The 19,022-nt window shown below is 43.5% G+C and overlaps 1 protein-coding gene across 1 annotated transcript in view; it reads left to right on the forward strand.

The window, feature by feature from the left end:
- The window catches only part of Rtn3 (reticulon 3), a 52,757-nt gene extending 35,698 nt beyond the window's left edge, over positions 1-17,059 (forward strand). The window contains exons 2-7 of the mRNA XM_042676119.1: positions 11,108-11,315; positions 14,433-14,571; positions 14,810-14,879; positions 15,277-15,323; positions 15,949-16,007; positions 16,916-17,059. Coding sequence (XP_042532053.1) covers positions 11,108-11,315; positions 14,433-14,571; positions 14,810-14,879; positions 15,277-15,323; positions 15,949-16,007; positions 16,916-16,961 — 569 coding nt within the window. The 3' untranslated portion in view covers positions 16,962-17,059. The remainder of the gene's footprint in view (positions 1-11,107; positions 11,316-14,432; positions 14,572-14,809; positions 14,880-15,276; positions 15,324-15,948; positions 16,008-16,915) is intronic.
- The last annotated feature ends 1,963 nt before the right edge of the window (positions 17,060-19,022 follow it).

Here is a 19,022-nt window from a genome sequence, read left to right on the forward strand (position 1 = left end):
GGCAAAGGCGATGTTAGGTTATTTTAATGAATGAAAAACTATTTTTTCTGAAAGCCTGAGAGGAATGTTACTTTGAAAGGAGTTCCTACAAATTTCTTTGACTTACTGCCAGACTTGTCTGTAGCCAAAAGCCTGTGTCTGTTTGACAGTGACTGCTTTGTATTGTATCAGTGATTTTTCTGTGTCATTTTGGGGGGAATTTTGTTAAGAGTAAATCTGGGGGCTGGGAAGGTGGCTCAGTGGTAGAGTGCTTGCCTTGCATACATGAGGCTCTGGGTTCAATTCCTCAGCACCATATAAGCAGAAAAAGCCAGAAGTGGCACTGTAGCTCAAGTGGTAGAGCACTAGCCTTGAGCTGAAGAGCTGAGGGACAGCGCCCAGGCCCAGAGTTCAGCCCCTACAACCAGCAAAAAAAAAAAAAAATGTCTGTAGCAAAGCAGATTATTAACCCATTTCAGTAGTCATAAAATTGGGACTTGAATTTTGCAAATCAAACAAAAGGCTTTGTGCTGGGAGCCAGTGGCTCACCTCAAGCAGGCTTCATGAGACTCTTATCTCCAAATTAACTACCAGAAAGCTGAAATGAAGCCTGTGACTCAAGTAGTAGAGCACTAAACCCAGGGGGAGTGGGGGGGGCTTAAAGCCAGTGTCCATACAGGCAAGGTGGCACATGAACAATTCCAGCACTAGGAGGCTAAAAGAGGAGGATAGTGAGCTCCAAGCCAGCCTAGGTGGGCCAAATAATGAGGCCCTGTTACACCCTGCACCCCTCCCCAAAAAGGGGCCAGTGGCTCATGCTTTTAAGCCTAGCTACTCAGGAGGCTGAGATCTGAGGATCACAGTTCAAAGCCAGCCCAGGAGGAAAGTCTGTGAGACTCTTATCTCCAATTAACCAACAGAAAACAGGAAATGGAGCTGTTGCTCAAGTGGTAGAATACTTGCCTTCAGCTAAAGAGCTCAGCTGCCCAGGCCCAGAGTTTAAGCCCCACAATGACAAACAAAAGAAGAAAGAAAGGGTAAACTAAGAAGAATCCATGTGAAATGTTAGTTTTCTCACAGATTAATCATTCATATTTTAAAAGCCTAGTTGACATTTTAAAATTTTTGTTTTTGTTTTTAATGTGCTGGGATATCAGTGCTTGTATGTCAGGCACAGACTGTACCACTGAGCTACATCCCTGATCCTCCCCTACAATTTTCCCTTTTGTAGGGAAAGTCTGGTATGGTCCCAGGACTTGGGGAATGGACAGGTTACATGGATGATCACAAGCTGGTCTAGCAAATTTTGAAAAAAAATACTCGGGAGGCAGAGATATGAGGATTGCAGTTGAAAGCCAGCCCAGGCAAGAAAGTCCATGAGACTCTAATCTCCAGTAAACCACCAAAAAACAAACAGAAGTGGCTTTGTGGCTCAAATGATGGAGCACTTGCCTTGAGCTGAAGAGCTGAGTGACAGCACCTAGGCCCAGAGTTCAAGCCCCAAGACCAACAAAATAATAGTAATAATAGCTAGGCAATGGTGGCTCAGATTTGTAATCCTAGCATCTCAGGAGGCTAAGATCTGAGGATCTCTATTCAAAGCCAGCCCAGGTAGGCAAATCTGTGAGACTCTTTCTTACCTTCAATTAACTACTGAAGAACTGAAAATGTAGTGTGGCTCAAAGTGTAGAGCACTAGCCTTAGCGGAAATGTTCAGTGACAAGTGTGCAGGTTCTGAGTGCAAGCCTAAGACAGACACAAAATAATAATAACAACTAAAGCCTGGCTTTTGTTTATTTTAGTTATTTCAAATGTATTTAAATGTTCATACATGAGTTAAATATTAACAAATTTTGAAAAAAGGCTGCAAGGAAAATAAAATGTATTGTGCACATAAATTCAGAAAAAGAAATGTACTTCCTAGCTGGGCGCCGGTGGCTCACGCCTACAATCCTAGCTACTCAGGAAGCTGAGCTCTGAGGATCTTGGTTCAAAGCCAGCCTGGGCAGGAAAGTACATGAGACTCTTATCTCCAATAAAAACCGGAATTGGTGCTGTGGCTCAAGCGATAGAGCGCTCGCCTTGAGCTGAAGAGCGCAAGGACAGCGCCCAAGCCCAGAGTTCAAGCCCCACGACCAACCAAAGGACCTGGGTTCAATTCCTCAGCACCATATAAGCTGAAAAAACCGGAAGTGAGGCTGAGGCTCAAGTGCTAGAGTGCTAGCCTACAGCTGAAGAGCTGAGGGACAGAGCCCAGGCCCAGAGTTCAGACCCCACGACCGACCAAAAAAAAGAAAAGAAAAAGAAAGTGCAAAAAAAAAAAACGAGTAAGTTTTATTTTTTTAATTAAGTTTGGTGGGCTGGGAAAGTGGCTTAGTAGTAGAGTGTTTGCCTAACATTCATGAAGCTCTGGGCTCAATTCCTCAGTACCACATACACAAAATCCAGAAATGGTGCTGTGGCTCAAGTGGTAAAGGGTTCACCTGGAGCTGAAAAGCTGAGGGACAGCACCCAGGCCCAGAGTTCAGGCTCAAGGACTGACCCCCCCCCCCCAAAAAAAAAAAAAAGCTCAGGGACAGTGCCCAGGTCCTGAGTTCAAGACCAAGGACTAACAAGGGAAAAGAAAGAAATACTAAGTTTGGTGAGGGAAGGTATGACATCCAAAAAGAAATGTACTCTTTACCTGACTTACATAACTGTAACCCCTCTGTTCACCACCTTTATAACAAAAGAATTTTTTTAATTAAGTTTGGTTAAACATGGCATAGTGCATGCTTATAATCCCACTGGTCAGGAGGCAGAAATAGGAAGGTTGCAATCCAAAGAGTCTTGGGCAAGAAAAGCAAAAGGCCCTATCGATAAAACAAATAGGCTAGATAAAGCCTGGCTCAAGTGGTAGAACCCTTGTCTAGCAAATATATAAAGCCGTGAGTTCAAACCCCAGTTAACATTCCTCCCCAAATAGCAAAAAGGACTGAGGGCATGACTTGAGTGATAAAGTGTTTGAGGCCCAGAGTTCAATCCCCAGTAGTGCCACAAACATATTAAAAATGAAGTTAAATCCTGCCTCTGCTTCTCAGGTGCTGGTATTACAGGTATAAACTACATAAACTACATATCTAACTGGTTTTTTGCGCCGCCCCCCGCCCCCCCATTGAGTCACTTGAGGCCCAGTAGTATACTGAGTTCTGGTCAGGAGCACAGGGACCATAGAGAAGCAGCTGTCTGGGATGATAGATACTGATGCTAGAAGGTTGAATAAGATGTTAAACAGACTGGATTGTGGCATAAAGGGTATGGGGAGTCTGATTCTCCATCCCCTTTGTCATTCCTCCCTGGAACCAGTTATATCAGGAGTCAGTGAGCTCCCTGATACTCACTGATTGAAGCTAGAATACATCACAGAGGTGGTAGCAGTGAGGAGCATGAATGCTATGGTTGAAGTTTATCTGCTTGAAACCAGTTGAAATGTGTTAGGGTTTTTTTTTGTGGGGGGTGGGGAACCAGTGGGGTAAGGGAGATGTGGAGATGAGGCTGATCAGATACATCTTATACATGTGTGTGTTACAATGGGGCCACCTAATTGTGCCTAATAAAAAATTAATGAAGTTTAACTTGAATACTAAATCTTAAAGATTCCTTCAAGTTATTTCTTTTCAGAATAAGCATTTGAACAACTTTTGAGAGAGAAGATTAATTTTTTTTTAATTTAATTTTATTTTATTTGTGAACATACTGTACAGAGGAGTTACAATTACGTGGGCAGGATAATGCGTACATTTCTTACCAAGCATTGCAGCCTCCTCCTTTGTTTACCCTTCATATCCCTTCCCAGCCTCCCCCCTCCCCCCGAGAAGATTAATTCTTTGTGAATGGTTGAGCTTAGGATCAAACCAAGTTCTTTTCCCTAAGTGCAGTAATAAATGGGTAGGGTGTCCACAGGTTCACTGCTGTTCTTGAATTGGCACAGAGGGATTTTATTCTAAGATTGTCTGTGAATGTGCTAATGCCCTCTTGTGGTGCATTGTGGCTGCTGCAACTGCAAATAAAGGCTTATTAGCCTTAAATGTTTTTACAATAAAAGTAATTTGGCCACATTAAAGACTACTTGAAAAACAAGGACAAGGAATTATTTGCTATTTTGCCAGCAGTATAAACACTTGGCAAATACAGGCCCTCTGTGTCAGAATTTTCATCTACCATTAGCAAAATAAGGTAACAAATTCCTGATTTTGCCAGGCACCAGGTGGCTCACACCTGTAATCCTAGTTACTAAGGAGGCTGAGATCTGAGGTTAGTGGTTCAAAGCCAGCCTGGGGAGGAAAGTCCGTGAGACTCATCTCCAATTAACCACCAGAAAACCATAAGTGACGCTGTGGCTCAAGTGGTAGACTGCTAGCCTTGAGCTAAAGAGCTGAGGGACAGCACCCAGGCCCAGAGTTCAAGCCCCAGGACCCACGAAAAAAAAATTACTGGGGCTGGGAAGGTGGCTCAGTGGTAGAGCGTTTGCCTTGCATGCAGCATGCATGAGGCCCTGGGTTCGATTCCTCAGTACCACATAAGCAAAAAGAAAAAAGCCAGAAGTGGTGTTGTGGCTCAAGTGGTAGAGCGCTAGCCTTGAGCTGAAGAGCTGAGAGACAGCGCTCAAGCCCAGAGTTCAGGCCCCACAACCAGACCTCCCAAAAAAAAATTACTGATTTTACTTGTAAAATATTATGTGTTGAAATGGACTTTAAGACAAGGCATTATTTGTACAGCACACTAATTTGATGCAACATATTATGGTACAATTAGGAAAAAGGTCTTTCAGCTGAAAATAAATGTTATATAATATGGTATTATTGAAGATAAAGCTAGTTATAGCTGGGCACCAATGGCTCATGCCTATAATCCTAGCTACTCAGGAGGCTGAGCTCTGAGGATCTTGGTTCAAAGCCAGCCTGAGCAGGAAAGTCCATGAGACTCTTATCTCCAATAAAAACCACTTGAAAACCGGAATTGGTGCTGTGGCTCAAGCGGTAGAGCACTCGCCTTGAGCTGAAGAGCACAAGGACAGCGCCCAGGCCCAGAGTTCAGACCCTACAACCTACAAAAAAGAAAAAGAAAGAAAAGAAAAGCATGAGCCACCAGCATCCAATATGATAAGTGTTTTGATAATGTAGAATCTTAGTTGTAACCTAAAGGATCAGAACAAGACCTAGAGGCTCAAAGCTCGAAACCAGCCCAGGCAGAAAAATTTTCAAGACTCCATTTACTCAAAAATGCCCAATGAAAGTATGGCTCAAGTGGTAAAGCAGTAGCTGTGAGCAAGAAAGCCAAGCCAAGAGCATGAGGCCTTGAGTTTAAGCCACAGCACTGGAGTGCCCATACACATGTGCATAGGCACACACGCAGGAGTACAAATAGTACTATACTACTGTTGTACCAGGAACAGATGAATGAAAGTAGAATACAAAAATTTATGGATACAATCTTTTGTAATCATTTTGTGCTTACGAAATAAACACTAACACTACAATATTGTTTAGTGGTTCAAGCTGAAGAGCTTAGGGACAGTGCCTAGACCCAGAGTTCAAGCCCCAGGACCAACACATACACACACACACACAAAGTAAGTAGTGGTTTTACATTTTAAACTTTTGGCAACTATCCCATTTCTTGCTTTTTTTCTTTTCTTTTCTTTTCCTCCTCATTTCCCCAGGGAGTAGAGAAGGAGAAGTTTCCACATTCCATGCCAATTTCCTTCCTTTGCTACTTGTGCTTCCTCTGCTGTTCCATCTCTCCTGCCCAGGGCTGATTCATGTGCATGCAGCAGCACTGTGCGGACAGAAGTGGAAGATGTACTTATGCCATCTTGGCAGATAGGCCCATGGTGGAACATTCACTTAGAGATACGAGAAGCTCTTACATATCACTAAAGTGGTTGGTGCTGTGAAAAGAAATAAGGCTGCTTAAGAGATGTCAGGTAGGATGAGCAGAGGAGGAAATAACCTCTGAGCAAGGATTGAAGATTTGATATATTGGGCCATTTTGCCCAAGCTCTTTCTCTACTCTTCCCCCTTTCAACCAGTATGTACCCTTTCAGTTGAAAATAGGTAATTTCACTGTTTAATTTAAAGCTGGGAGGGGCGCTTGGTGCAGGTTGTGTACTGCTCTCTTGTAGGCACATGAGTTAGTGTTGTAGGCTTGACTATTGTCATAGTTTTCCAGCAGGTGACAGTAGAGTTCATGAGGACAACTTGCACATGAATGAAATTTCTAATTTGTTTTCACATTGTTTACCCTTCTCCATCTCTGATACATAAAGTTCCTTTCTGTGTAGGCCTTAGCCTTGTCCTCTAGCTTGCTTCACACACACACACACACACACACACACACACACACCTCAGATATTTAAGACTTAAAAACTAAGGGCATAGGGCAAGAAACTTTCACATGACTTGGCTTGTTCTTGTTCACTATAAACATTTGGTTGTATGTGCTTTGGTGTTCCCTCCTTCTCTGTCCACATGCATGTTTTTTCCCTGAACCATTGATGGTTGATAGATATTCTTGGAATAGGAACCTTCTCTTTTCCTTTTTTTTGGGGGGTTAGTTGAGGGGCTTGAACTCAGGGCCTGGGTGCTGCACCTGAGCTCTTTTGCTCTACCACTTTCAGCCTCAGCTCCACTTCGGGTTTTTGAGAGATTAATTAGCGGTAAGAGTCTTTGAACCATGATCCTCAGATCTCAAGCTCCCAAGTAGTTAGGATTATTGGTATGAGCTGCTGGTTTCTGGCTTTAACTTTTTTTTTTTTTTTTTTTTTGGTCCTGGGGCCTGGGCACTGTCCTTGAGCTTCTTTTGCTCAAGGCTAGCATACCACTCAAGCCACCGAACCACTTCTGGCTTTTTCTGTTTATGTAGTACTGAGGAATGGAACCCAGGGCTTCATGCATGCTTGGCAAGTATTCTACCATTAAGCCACATTCCCAGCCCTTCTTTAATCGCATAAAACCAAGTACAGGCCGGGCACCAGTGCTCATGCCTGTAATCCTAGTTACTCAGGAGGCTGAGATCTGAGGATCACGGTTCAAAGCCAGCCCTGGCAGGTAAGTCTGTGAAACTCTTATCTCCAACAAACCACTAAAAAACTGGAAGTGGCGCTGTAGCTCAAGCAGTAGAGCACTTGCCTTGAGCTGAAGAGCTGAGGGACTGCGCTGAGGCTCAAGAGTTCAAGCCCTATAACCGACCAAAAAAAAAAAACCAAGTGCAGTACTCTAGTCTATTCACATTCGGATTTTGTCATTTGTGCAGCATGAAGATTTGGTTGGTTAGATGATTGGTTGCTTTTTTGTTTTTTTTGCCTTGTTTTTGTTTTTTGAGGAGGATCTTGCTATGTGTAGCCCAGTCTGGCTTTGAACTCTTACAGCCTTAGCCTCCTAAGGCTTTAGATTACAGGAATGGGCTACCACTTTCAGCCCAATGGTGTCTTTAATGATTTTTACCCCTATTTGCAGCGTCTAGTCCAAGATCACACTTGGCATTTATGCACTGACATGTCTCTCCATTGATAGTATTAGAAATAGGTCTTGTTGACTTTGCATGGTGTCTTCTCTTTAGAATCAGGTTGTATTTGAGGCAGGAATACCATAGATACAACACTCTCCTCCATGCATTCCATCCTGAGGCTTGTGGCATCTGTTTGTTTCTCTGTCAGTGACACTTAGTTCCTCTTGTAGCATATGAACTCCAGCCCTGACTCCTACTTAGCACTCATTCTCTAGTAGGCTCTGTTTGGTTTTCCTGTTCAGCCAGGTGAGTCTGAGTGCCTTCCACTTGTCTTTCACTTTTGCAACAATGCTTAGTTTTCCACTGGGGATCAGGATGCTGCTTCTGAACCAGCAGTTATTTCTTCTATACATTCAGCATATTTTTAGTGTTTTCTTTTAGATTTTGGCAAAATCTGGTTTTAGGATTGGGTCCAGAGGAGAGTATTACAGATGACCGTGGGGAAGAACTGGGTGCCATCTGGTCAGTTGGGATCAATTTCAAATTCACTTTATCCAAAATCACAGTCTTTTAGGCTAACCATATTTTGAGTACAACTAAAATTTGAATGTCTACAGTGTACCTCCCTGTATTAGCTTTATGTAGTCCTAGAAACATCTTTTCTTCATAAAGGTGAAAAGATGGATGCTTTTAGAAAGGTTAAAAGTAAGATGCTTAGAAATTACCAGGATTGGGGCTGGGAAGGTGGCTCAATGGTAGAGCGCTTGCCTTGCATGCCTGAGGCCCTGGGTTCGATTCCTCAGCACCACATAAGCAAAAAGAAAAAAGCCGGAAGTGGTGCTGTGGCTCAAGTGGTAGAGCGCTAGCCTTGAACTGAAGAGCTGAGGGACAGCGCCCAGGCCCAGAGTTCAGACCCCACAACTGGACCCAAAAAGAAAAAAAAAGAAATTACCAGGATTCACACTCTACTTTCCTACTTTCCTTCCCCCCTTCAGTTGTGGGGCTTGAACTCAGGGCCTGGGCTCAGTCCCTGAGCTCTTTTGTTCAAGGCTAGCAATCTACTATTTTGAACTACAGTTCCACTTCTGGGTTGTTTTGTTTTGTTTTTTGTTCTTTGTCTTTTTTTTTTTTTTTCTGGTTGGTCGTGGGGCTTGAACTCTGGGCCTGGGCACTGTCCCTGAACTCTTCAGCTCAAGGCAAGTGCTCTACCGCTTGAGCCACAGCACCACTATGGGGTTTATTGGAGATAAGAGTCTCAGGGACTTTCCTGCCCTGGCTGGATTTGGACCTGAACCTGGTCTTCAGATCTTAGCCTCCTGAGTAGCTAGGATTATAGGCATGAGCCACTGGCGCCCAGCCAATTCTGGTTTTTGAGTGGTTAAATTGGAGATGGGAATCTGAGGGGAACTTTTCTAACCCGAGCTGGCTTCCCACTGTACTGACCAGATCTCAGTTTCCTGAGTTAGCTAGGATTACAGGCATGAGCACCCAGCACCTAGTTCTCAAACTTTGTCTCTCCAACTCAGAGCCTTGCTCTTTATGTGAGCCTGTCCTGAAGCTTTGGTAGTTAATTTGAGATAAGAGTATCGGACTTTCCTACCCAGCCTGGTTCCGAACTGCAATGCAAAGATATCAGCCTCCTTAGAAGCTAGATTTAAAGGCATAAGCCACCAGTACCTTGCTCTTTTTTGTGAGCAGAGTAGAGGGAGAGTCTCACTGGAGCAACAAGTGTTAAGTGTTGGTCTTTAGAAGTTGAAATGCACATTTTGTGTCTAGATTGGAAGTACTTGTCAACATATGCCATCCAGTTGTTGAGGCAGAGAAAAGAAAAGATTTTTTTTACTTTAGATAGCCCAGCCATAAAAAACCCTGTTTCCTCAATGGTCTGCTTTACACGTGCTTCCTAACACCATTATTAATAGTGCCCTACTTACTTTGAAAGTATTGTGGAAGCCGGGCGCTAGTGATTCACACCTGTAATCCTAGCTACGCAGGAGGCTGAAATCTGAGGATCTAGGTTCAAAGCCAGCCCCGGGCAGGAAAGTCCATGAGACTCTTATCTCCAATAAAACCACCAGAAAACCGGAAGTGGCCCTGTAGCTCAAGTGGTAGAGCGCTCGCCTTGAGCTGAATAGCTGAGGACAGCATTCAGGCCCAGAGTTCAAGCCGCACGACCGACAAAAAAAAAAAAAAAAGTATTGTGGATGGCCAGAATGTTCTGGTTCCTGTCTATGGTCCCAGCTGCCTGGGCGCTGAGTTAGAAGCATCCCTTGAATAGTTCTATGCCAGCCTGGACAACATAGTGAGACCCAGGCTCTTAAAAGTAAAAATTAGCTGGCATAGTAGCCCATTCTTATAATCCAAGCTACTGGGTAGGCAAAAGAATTAGAATTTTGAGGCTAGCCTAGGCAGTTTAACTAGACCCTTTCTCAAAAGGCAAACCGGATGCCAGTGGCTGTAATCCAAGCTGCTCAGGAGGCTGAGATCTGAGGACCTAGGTTAGAAACCAGCCTGGACAGAAAAGGCCATAAGATTCTTATTTTCAGTTAACCAGCAAAAAGATGAAAGTGAAATAGTAGAGGCTCTCAGCCTTGAGTGAGAAAGCCAAGTGTAGAGTACTCTAGCCCTGAGTTCAGGCCCCAGTATAATCACAAAAATAAAACAAAGCACCAGGTAAAGGGGGTGGGTTAGTCATAAATCACTTGCACAGGCCCTGAGTTCAATTTCTACACACACACACACACACACACACACACACGTATTACAGTTCGCATAACAGTATGAATTAACAGTACATCTCCTAAGCATAATCCTTGAGTTGTCCAGATTATCATAGACTGACATCATCGTAACTAGCACTATGGGTATTGGCTAGTTTTTATTGCTACTTTCTTTGCCCTTGTTCCATTTTGTACATTTCCAGTTAGCTTTGGTTTTATAGTCTAAATCAATTTATAACCCTTCTGTACTTTCACTTTTTTTTTAATTTAGCAAGGATTTATTTTTGCAAAATGAGATTAAATGAGAAAAGGAAAAAACAGAAAAATAGTTCCTGTTCTCCATGCAGGAAATGGGAGCTAAAGATTTACTTTCACGAGTTGGAAAAGTGGCTTAGTGGTAGAGTACTTGCCTAGCATGCATGAAGCCCTGGGTTCGATTCCGCAGTATCACATAAACAGAAAATGCCAGAAGTTGGCGCTGTGGCTCAAGTGGTAGAGTGCTAACCTTGAGGAATAGAAGCTCAGGGACAGTGCCGAGGCCCGGAGTTCAAGCACCAGGACTGGCAAAAAAAAAATACTTGGGGGAAAAAAAAAGTACAGTTTTTCAGGCCAGCCTATAACTCTTGGGATCCTCCAGCTTGTGCTTCCACAATGCTGAGGCTTCAGGCATAAGCCATTGTCCTTGATTTGATTGTAAAGTTTTAGTCAGCAGTTCCAAAGATATCGTATTGTCAGCTGTCATCCTTTCTGCCAAAGACACTTTACCTATATGGACTTCAGTAGCCAAAATAAACTCTTTAAGTATCAGATACTCTTGAAATGGGTTGTAGCCATGTCTGTGCTAGTGGGGTGCATGCAAGACACAATAGAGAGCAGTCTTGGCTTCTATACCTTACACTCCCCCTCCCCTCTCTTGGCAGTGCACGATCTGATTTTCTGGCGAGACGTGAAGAAGACTGGCTTTGTCTTTGGCGCCACGCTGATCACGCTGCTCTCCCTGGCAGCTTTCAGTGTCATCAGTGTGGTTTCTTACCTCATCCTGGCCCTTCTTTCTGTCACCATCAGCTTCAGAGTCTACAAATCTGTCATCCAAGCTGTGCAGAAGTCAGAAGAAGGCCATCCATTCAAGTAAGTTAAAATGATAGTCCACATTTTAGTTGGAGGGGTTTTCTGGGTCTGATCAGCTCTAAAAAAAAAAAAAAATCAGCCCTAGCCAGGCACAGGTGGCTCACACCTGTAATCCTAGCTACTCAGGCTAAGATCTGAGTACCACAGTTCAAAGCCAGCCCAGGCAGGAAAGGTCATGAGACTCTTCGCTCGTTAACCACAAGAAAACCAGAAGTGGAGCTGTGGTTCAAAGTGGTAGAGCACTAGCCTTGAACAAAAGAGCTCAGGGACAATGCCCAGGCCCCAAGTTCAAGCCCCATGACTGACCAAAAAAAAAAAAATGATGATACAAACCAGCCCATACAGATTTTACAGTCAGTCACCCTAAGAAGTGGCCAGGTTAGGATCTGAGAACTTTTCAACAAACTAGAGGCTCACACTGTGAACCCTGGGTGGGGGAGAGGACACCACATACCCAGAGCACCTAGTCAGACAGCCATGTTAATGTTGAAGCTGCATTTTGGGGGCAATAATAGCATGTGAACCCTGAGCCTTTGCTCGTTAGCCCTATACCTGTACTACTGACCCACGCTCCCAGGGCTGGAAGTGGCTTTGAAATCCTGGCATGGGGGCTGTGCTCTGTGTTTTCTCTTAGCTTTATTTCTGATTTCCTTCTTAGCTGTCATTTAGTTTTCATAATCTCAGAGGATTTTTTTTCTTAGTTTATATTAATTATGCCAGGGGTGGGGAGAGGTATTGTTACATGTCCACATAGTTTACAATATATTCTAATCAATATCACCCCCTCTGTTACTGTCCCTGCCTCCTTCCCAAAATAATATCAACAGGTTTTATTGTTCCGGGGTTTTTTGTTTTTGTTTTTCGTTTTTTTTTTTTGGGCCCGGTCGTGGGGCCTGAACTCAGGGTCTGGGCGCTGTCCCTCAGCTCTTCAGCTCAAGACTAGCGCTCTACCACTTGAGCCACAGCGCCACTTCCGGCTTTTTTCTTTTTGCTTATGTGGTGCTAAGAAATCGAACCCAGGGCCTCATGCATGCAAGGCAAGCGCTCTACCACTGAGCTACCTTTCCAGCCCCTATTGTTCAGTTTTTATAGGCACAGTCTACTTTGACCATATTCATTGTCTTTCATCCTTCTTCCTCACAGGCAAATCTTAATAAATGAGGTCATACACTCTAGGGTCTGATTTCTATTTTTTCTGATTATAATGTAACTTTAACAAATGCTTTCTTCACATTTTTACTCTTAACATTTTTAACCCACATTTAGTGGGTTAATAAATGCCAGGGTTCTTAATTTTATTTTACTTATTTTTATTTATTTGGCGGGGGGGCGGGGGCAGTCCTAGGTCTTGAACTCAGGGCCTGGGCTCTGTCCCTGAGCTTCTTTTGCTCAAGGCTAGCACTCTACCACTTGAGCAACAGCGCCACTTCCAGCTTTTTCTGTGTATGTGGTGCTGAAGAATCGAACCCAGGCCTTCATGCATGCTAATAAAGCACTCTGCCACCAAGTCACATTCCCAGCCAGATTTCTTTATTTATTTATTTATTTTTTGGTCCGGTCGTGGGGCCTGAACTCTGGGCCTGGGTGCTGTCCTTCAGCTCTTCAGCTCAAGGCTAGCACTCTACCACTTGACCCATAGCACCACTTCTGGTTTTTTTTTTTTCTTTTTGCTTATGTGATGCTGAGGAATCGAACCCAGGGCCTCAGGCATGCAAGGCAAGCACTCTACCACTAAGCCACCTTCCCAGCCCGATTTCTTAAATTTTTTATGTTTCTTGTGATCCTCTCAGGCTTGCAATAGAACAGGCTCTGGCTGTCAGGCTGGAGCTATTCTTTCTCTTGGTGAAATAAAACAGTTAAAATCATATATAATTTGAAATTTTATGCAAATTGTGGATTGGTTTGATGATAAGAGTGCTTGCCTAGCATTCATGAGGCCCTAGGTCTAATACCCAACACCACCAAAAAAAAAAAAAAAAAATTCATAATGTGCTGGGCACAAAGCTTAAGAACAGTGCCAGCCCTGAGTTCAAGTCCTACTACTAGCACAAAGGAAAAAAAAAATCAGAATAAGGGTAAATTGAGGCTTCGCATACTTTTAATCCCATCAAGCCAGGAGACAGATACCTGGGTGATTCTGGTTCAAAGCCAGTCTAGGTAAACAGGTATGAGTGATATATGTCTCTGATTCCCAGATACTAAAGACGCCATAGGCAAGAGGATCTCAGTCTAAGACCAGACCCAGGGAAAGAATTTTGAGACCTTAACTAAAAAAATAACTAAAGCCAAAAAAGGGCTAAGAGCATGGCTGAAATGGTAGAGAAACTGCCTAACAAACTGAAAGTCCTGAATTCAAGCCTCATTACCACCAAAAGATAAAGAGAGATTCAGGACTGTTAAAAATTGTTGGGAGCCAGTCACCAGTGGCTGACTGTCATCCTAGCTACTCAGGAGGCTGAGATCTGAGGATCACGGTTCAAAGCCAGCCCAGGAGGAAAGTCTGTAAGACTCTAAATCTCCAGTTGATGACCAAAAAGCCAGAAATGGAGCTGTGGCTCAAAGTGGTAGAGTTCTAGCCTTGAGTAAAAAGAAGCTCAGGGACAGTGTCTAGGCCTTGAGTTCAAGCCCCAGGACTGGGTAAAATAAATAAATAAATACAAACAAGTATATAATATATGTATACATACATACATATATACAATGGAATAAAAGTTATGCAGAAGCCAGACACCAATGACTCACACCTATAATCCTAGCTACTCAGGGGACTGAGATTTGAGGGTCATGTGGTTTGAAGCCCAGGCAAAGAAGTTTGTGAGAGTCTTCCTCCAAGAAGCTGTCAGAAAAAGCTCAAAGACAGCACCCCGGCCCTGAGTTCAAGTCCCAGGACTGGGTAAAAAAATTTTTTTTTAATTATGTAGGACTATAAGACAATTTTTTCTTGTGACAATCCTACACTTTGCAGCCACCTGGCATCTTTGCCTCTGCCCATTACATGATCATAAAAAAATTCCCCTATAAATTCCTAAAATGCATTCAGGGCCCAGTTTCACCCTTGTGCTGACAGAATCTTCCCTCCTGTATGACATGTGTGACTGTTGTTTCTTCCTCTGGAAGAGCGTACCTGGACTTGGACATTACCCTGTCCTCAGAAGCTTTCCACAACTACATGAATGCAGCCATGGTGCACGTCAACAAGGCCCTGAAGTTCATCATTCGTCTCTTTCTCGTGGAAGATCTGGTTGACTCCTTGAAGGTTAGTTGTTTCTGTAGCTTTTGGGGGTGAGTCTGACGTGGAGTATGGTTCAGAGTGACAACACTGTTAGTTGGGTTTTATCTGTGCACTTACTAGTCCATCTTTGGACCTAAGAGGTGGGCAGAATTCTCTCTCCCACTCTGACATATATAGTTCAATGGGAATGTTCATCACCCATTTATAGTATCAGTGACCTGAAGTCTGCATTACTTTGATTCCTGCTCGTTCTCCTTCACAGCTCGCTGTCTTCATGTGGCTGATGACCTATGTGGGTGCGGTTTTTAATGGAATCACCCTTCTGATTCTTGGTAAGGTGGCAAGGAAAGTGTCCCAGCTTCTTGAGTAAAAGTATAGAGATGCCCAGCATGGTTCCCCTCACTTGGCAGCCATCAGGGATGCGCTCTGGACACGGAGGAACCAGACAGCTGCAAGGGAGAGTTGTGTAGGTTGAATACAGGAAACTTACTTCAAGAAACCATTTTTTTTTAATTTGGAAATGGGTGTGTGTGGTACAAAGAATGCAGCCTGTGTACCAGAAGAGGTCTTTGGGTTGTTAGACTACCCTAATTGTCCTTTGTTGAGACCGTTAGCCAGGATTCCTCATTTTTAAGGAAAATCTGCTTCATGAGGACAAAATGCACTTCTTGAATCTTGAGACTTGGTCTCACATTTGCTCTTTTCTTGTCTCTTCCTTCTGTCTTCCAGCCGATCTGCTGGTGTTCAGTGTCCCAATTGTGTATGAGAAGTACAAGGTAGGCTATTTGTTTCCAATCATGTGCTGGCTAGTTTGACTAGTTTAGTTCATTTTGAGTCAAGTGCCTGTAAGGATGTAGTGACTGGTTTCCTCCAGCAAGAGAAATTAGATATATAGAACAGATGCAAGGAGGAAAGAGATATTTGATGCCTTATTATATGCATTTTGGCTTTTTACCATATATATGATCTGTTCCAGTAAAAGTTCAAAAATGCTTAATGAATAAAAGTTAAGTGCCTAAATAAAAGCTTAAACTGTGGGCTGGGAAGGAAATGGTCAGTGGGGTGGTGTGTGCAGTGTACTTTCTATGTGGATTAAGCAAACATCACAGATCTCTAGTTCTTCTGCTATTAAAAACTTAACCAGGAGCTAAAACTACAGAATACAGATTAGTATTCAGAAAACTCTGTACATCAGGGTCTCTAAGTAAGGCTTACCTCTGCAAAAGATTAAGTCTAAAATCAGAAGTTGATACAATACTTTGAAAAACTAGGCTTTGTTTTTCATTTTCCAGCATATTCATAATGTTTTTAAAAATGGGTAAACTACATAAAGGAAAGTGCTTTCGGGAAAGTTATTCATCTGTGTATGGCCACAACTGAGTCTTCTTTCCTTCCTTACAGACACAGATTGATCACTATGTTGGCATTGTCCGGGATCAGACCAAGTCCATTGTTGAAAAGTATGTATACTCAGGCCATTTTCATCACTATTTTCATGTGATTTCTTTTCCCCTCCAATTATTTTAACCCCCCACAGAAAATGCTAAAGCCAAAGGTAAGTAATTTTCATGCTGAAAAAGAAAAAAAATTTTTGACTTTTTTGTTGGTCGCAGGGAGGCTTGAACTCTGGGCCAGGGCGCTGTCCCTGCGTTCTTCAGTTCAAGGCAAGCGCTCTACTGCTTGAGTCACAGCACCACTTCCAGTTTTCTAGTGGTTTATTGGAGATAAGAGTCTCACAGACTTTCCTGCCTGGGCTGGCTTTGAACCGTGATTCTCAGAACTCAGCCTCCTGGGTAGCTAGGATTACAGGCATGAGCCACTGATGCCTGGTTATTTCTATTAATTTGCAAAATATGCTCGTAGCTCAGTTTTGGACTTGGTGTCTTCTTGATCACTAGTGTTAGTTGACATGAATCACCTGCTGTTAGATGTGGAAGGTAGCCTTGACATCCTGAGGGAGTTTGAATGACCTTTCTAGTATAAGCGAGGGACCTGGCATTCATTTTTCTGTGCCTGCCAGAGCCAGAGAAATGGGCTGTGGCATCCTGCATCATCAGCAGGCACTATGCCTAATACCTTCATTCCTCTCTGGAACCCCAGTGAGGGGCCAAGAAGCTCTGGCAGAGGAGAGAAGCAGGCAGGTGAGGTGGGCTTTGTGGACCCTGGGCTTGTGCCAGGCATAGAACAGAACAGCTCATACCCCTGCCTCTGCCTGTCTTCACCCATCCTTGTGAAAACAGGAATGTGTTCCATGTGATTTAAGCAGTCCATGATGGACTGCTGGCATTACTGTGAAATTTAAAACCTAGCAATTGTTCCTTATACCTTTACTCACCTTTTCTTTTTTTTTTTTTTCTTTCTCCAATAGGATCCAAGCAAAAGTCCCTGGAATCGCAAAAAAAAAGGCAGAATAAGCATATGGAAACCAGAAACACAACAGTTACTAAAACACCATTTAATAGTTATAAAATAATGTTGTTACTTGTACCGTGAAGGCACATGCTCAGTGTCGGCTTGAGCCTGCATTCCAAGCTTTTTTTAATTTGGTGTTTTCTCCTCTCCTTCCCCCTTACCCTCAGTATCAAGCACAAGAAGTGTTGGACTGAAGGAAAAAAAAAAAAACTGCTCTAAGAACCCAAAAGAATAAAGAATCAAATTGGTAGGGTCAGTCCCTAGTGGTGGTGGAGCTCTTACCTGGGGGAAGGCACTGAAGAAGAAGGCGAGTGGTTGCACACATGTCGGGTCCACTCTCCGTATTCAAGGACAAGTCTCACCCGGCTCCCATTATACTTTTATCCCTATTTTTTAAGTTAAATAATGAGTAACTTGTGAAGAAGAAATTGTTTGGGGCAGAAGTGGGATTCCTTCCTCTAATTCCACCTTCCTGCCCCGCACCATAAGCAGCTATTCCTAATATTCCTCTTTGAATTGAGTAACTTATAGAGGGTGATTCCTAGTGCTCAGAACCATCCAAGAAAGGAGAGTGGGAACGGAGGGTGGGATGGAGAGGGTGGTGGGAGCACGTCTGGCTGCCAGCCCTCTGCCACCCATGCTAGCAAAGGAAGTAAGCAAGGGCTCCGCAGGCTGGAGGGAGTGTCCTACCCAGCTCTCTTGGACACCAGTTTGAGCATTGGTTTGGGAATTCATTCCAGAATGTGCTTCCCCTCTTCCTGCCCACCTTACCTCAAGTTTAATAAATATGGTTGTACTTTTATTATGAAATAAATGTCTGTAACTGCTGTACACTGCTGCAAACTTGTTAGAGAAAACATAACCTGCATGTGGGCTCCTCAGTAATTGAGTAATTGTAATCCTACCTGTCTGTGGGGGGGAGGGAAGGTCCTCAAGAGGTGAACTCCAGAAATACAGAGGCCCATTTTCTTTATCTTCTCTTCACATGCTGCATCTTTAACCTGCACTCATCCATTTAGCCTGCGGACCCAGGCTGCACTAGCTTGAGAGGCTGCACCGCCTGTGGTGAAGGGAAATGTGTCTGCTGCACCGCCTGTGGTGAAGGGAAATGTGTCTCATTGCTTATGTGGAGTTGAGCTGCTTGGAGGCTGGCTTGTGGCTGTATTTAAGACAGGTAAACTGGCTCAACACCTGGTTGTGGCCCAGGGTGCTCCTGTGGAGAGCACTTTAGGTAAGCTCGAGTAAGCAGGGCCACATTGTGTTGATGGGCTGTGTGCAGTTGCTGGAGAGTGAGTGATAAGGAATCTCCAAGTCCAAGTCTACATGAAGTGGGTGGGAATCCAATCATTGGGAAAGCAAGCAGAGATGAGTCCCACCCCTCAAGGAGGAATGTGAGCTGGCGACTTTGAAGTACAAGCTGTGGTGTTTCATGCACCTTCTTACAAGTAGGGAGAGGAACTTTATTTCTACTCTGGAAAATTACTTGCATTTAGATAGGTAAAAGAGGCTGTAACCTTTCTCCATTTTCTTTTCTCTACTTTCCTCTTCCCTTCTAATTTTTTAACTCACTTTGTCATCCACGTCCTTTGTCTTACGAGGTCAGCACATTGACAGTCACAGGCATCTCCACCAACGGGCCCCTCTCTGCACTGGAAGCCTCCGCGTCTGGCTCTTTTCTTTTGTGTTGCTGCTGTGTTTAAATAATTGGATTTTTTTTTTTAATGTGTGCCAGGATCTTTTTTTTTTTTAAAGAAAAATCTATAGATGAAAAAATTACTAATGAAACTGTGTACGTGTCTGTGCGTGCAACATAAAAAATACAGTAGCACCCAAGGAGCTTGAATCCTGGTTCCTGTAAAACTGCAAATTGATGTGGTATTAATTAAATAAAGAACGCAATGACTGTGGTATCGTTCTGCTAACTTCATTCTTTCTACATCGTATGGGTAAAGTAAGAACCAGACAAGGTTTTCCAACCCTTGGTCTACTTGGGGACTTTCAAAAACAAAATGCATGGCTGAGCCAGGCGCCAGTGGCTCGTGCCTGCAATCCTAGCTACTCAG

This window comes from Dipodomys spectabilis, unplaced genomic scaffold, assembly GCF_019054845.1.
Source record: "Dipodomys spectabilis isolate Male_0828 unplaced genomic scaffold, ASM1905484v1 ptg000030l, whole genome shotgun sequence".
NCBI lineage: Eukaryota > Metazoa > Chordata > Mammalia > Rodentia > Heteromyidae > Dipodomys > Dipodomys spectabilis.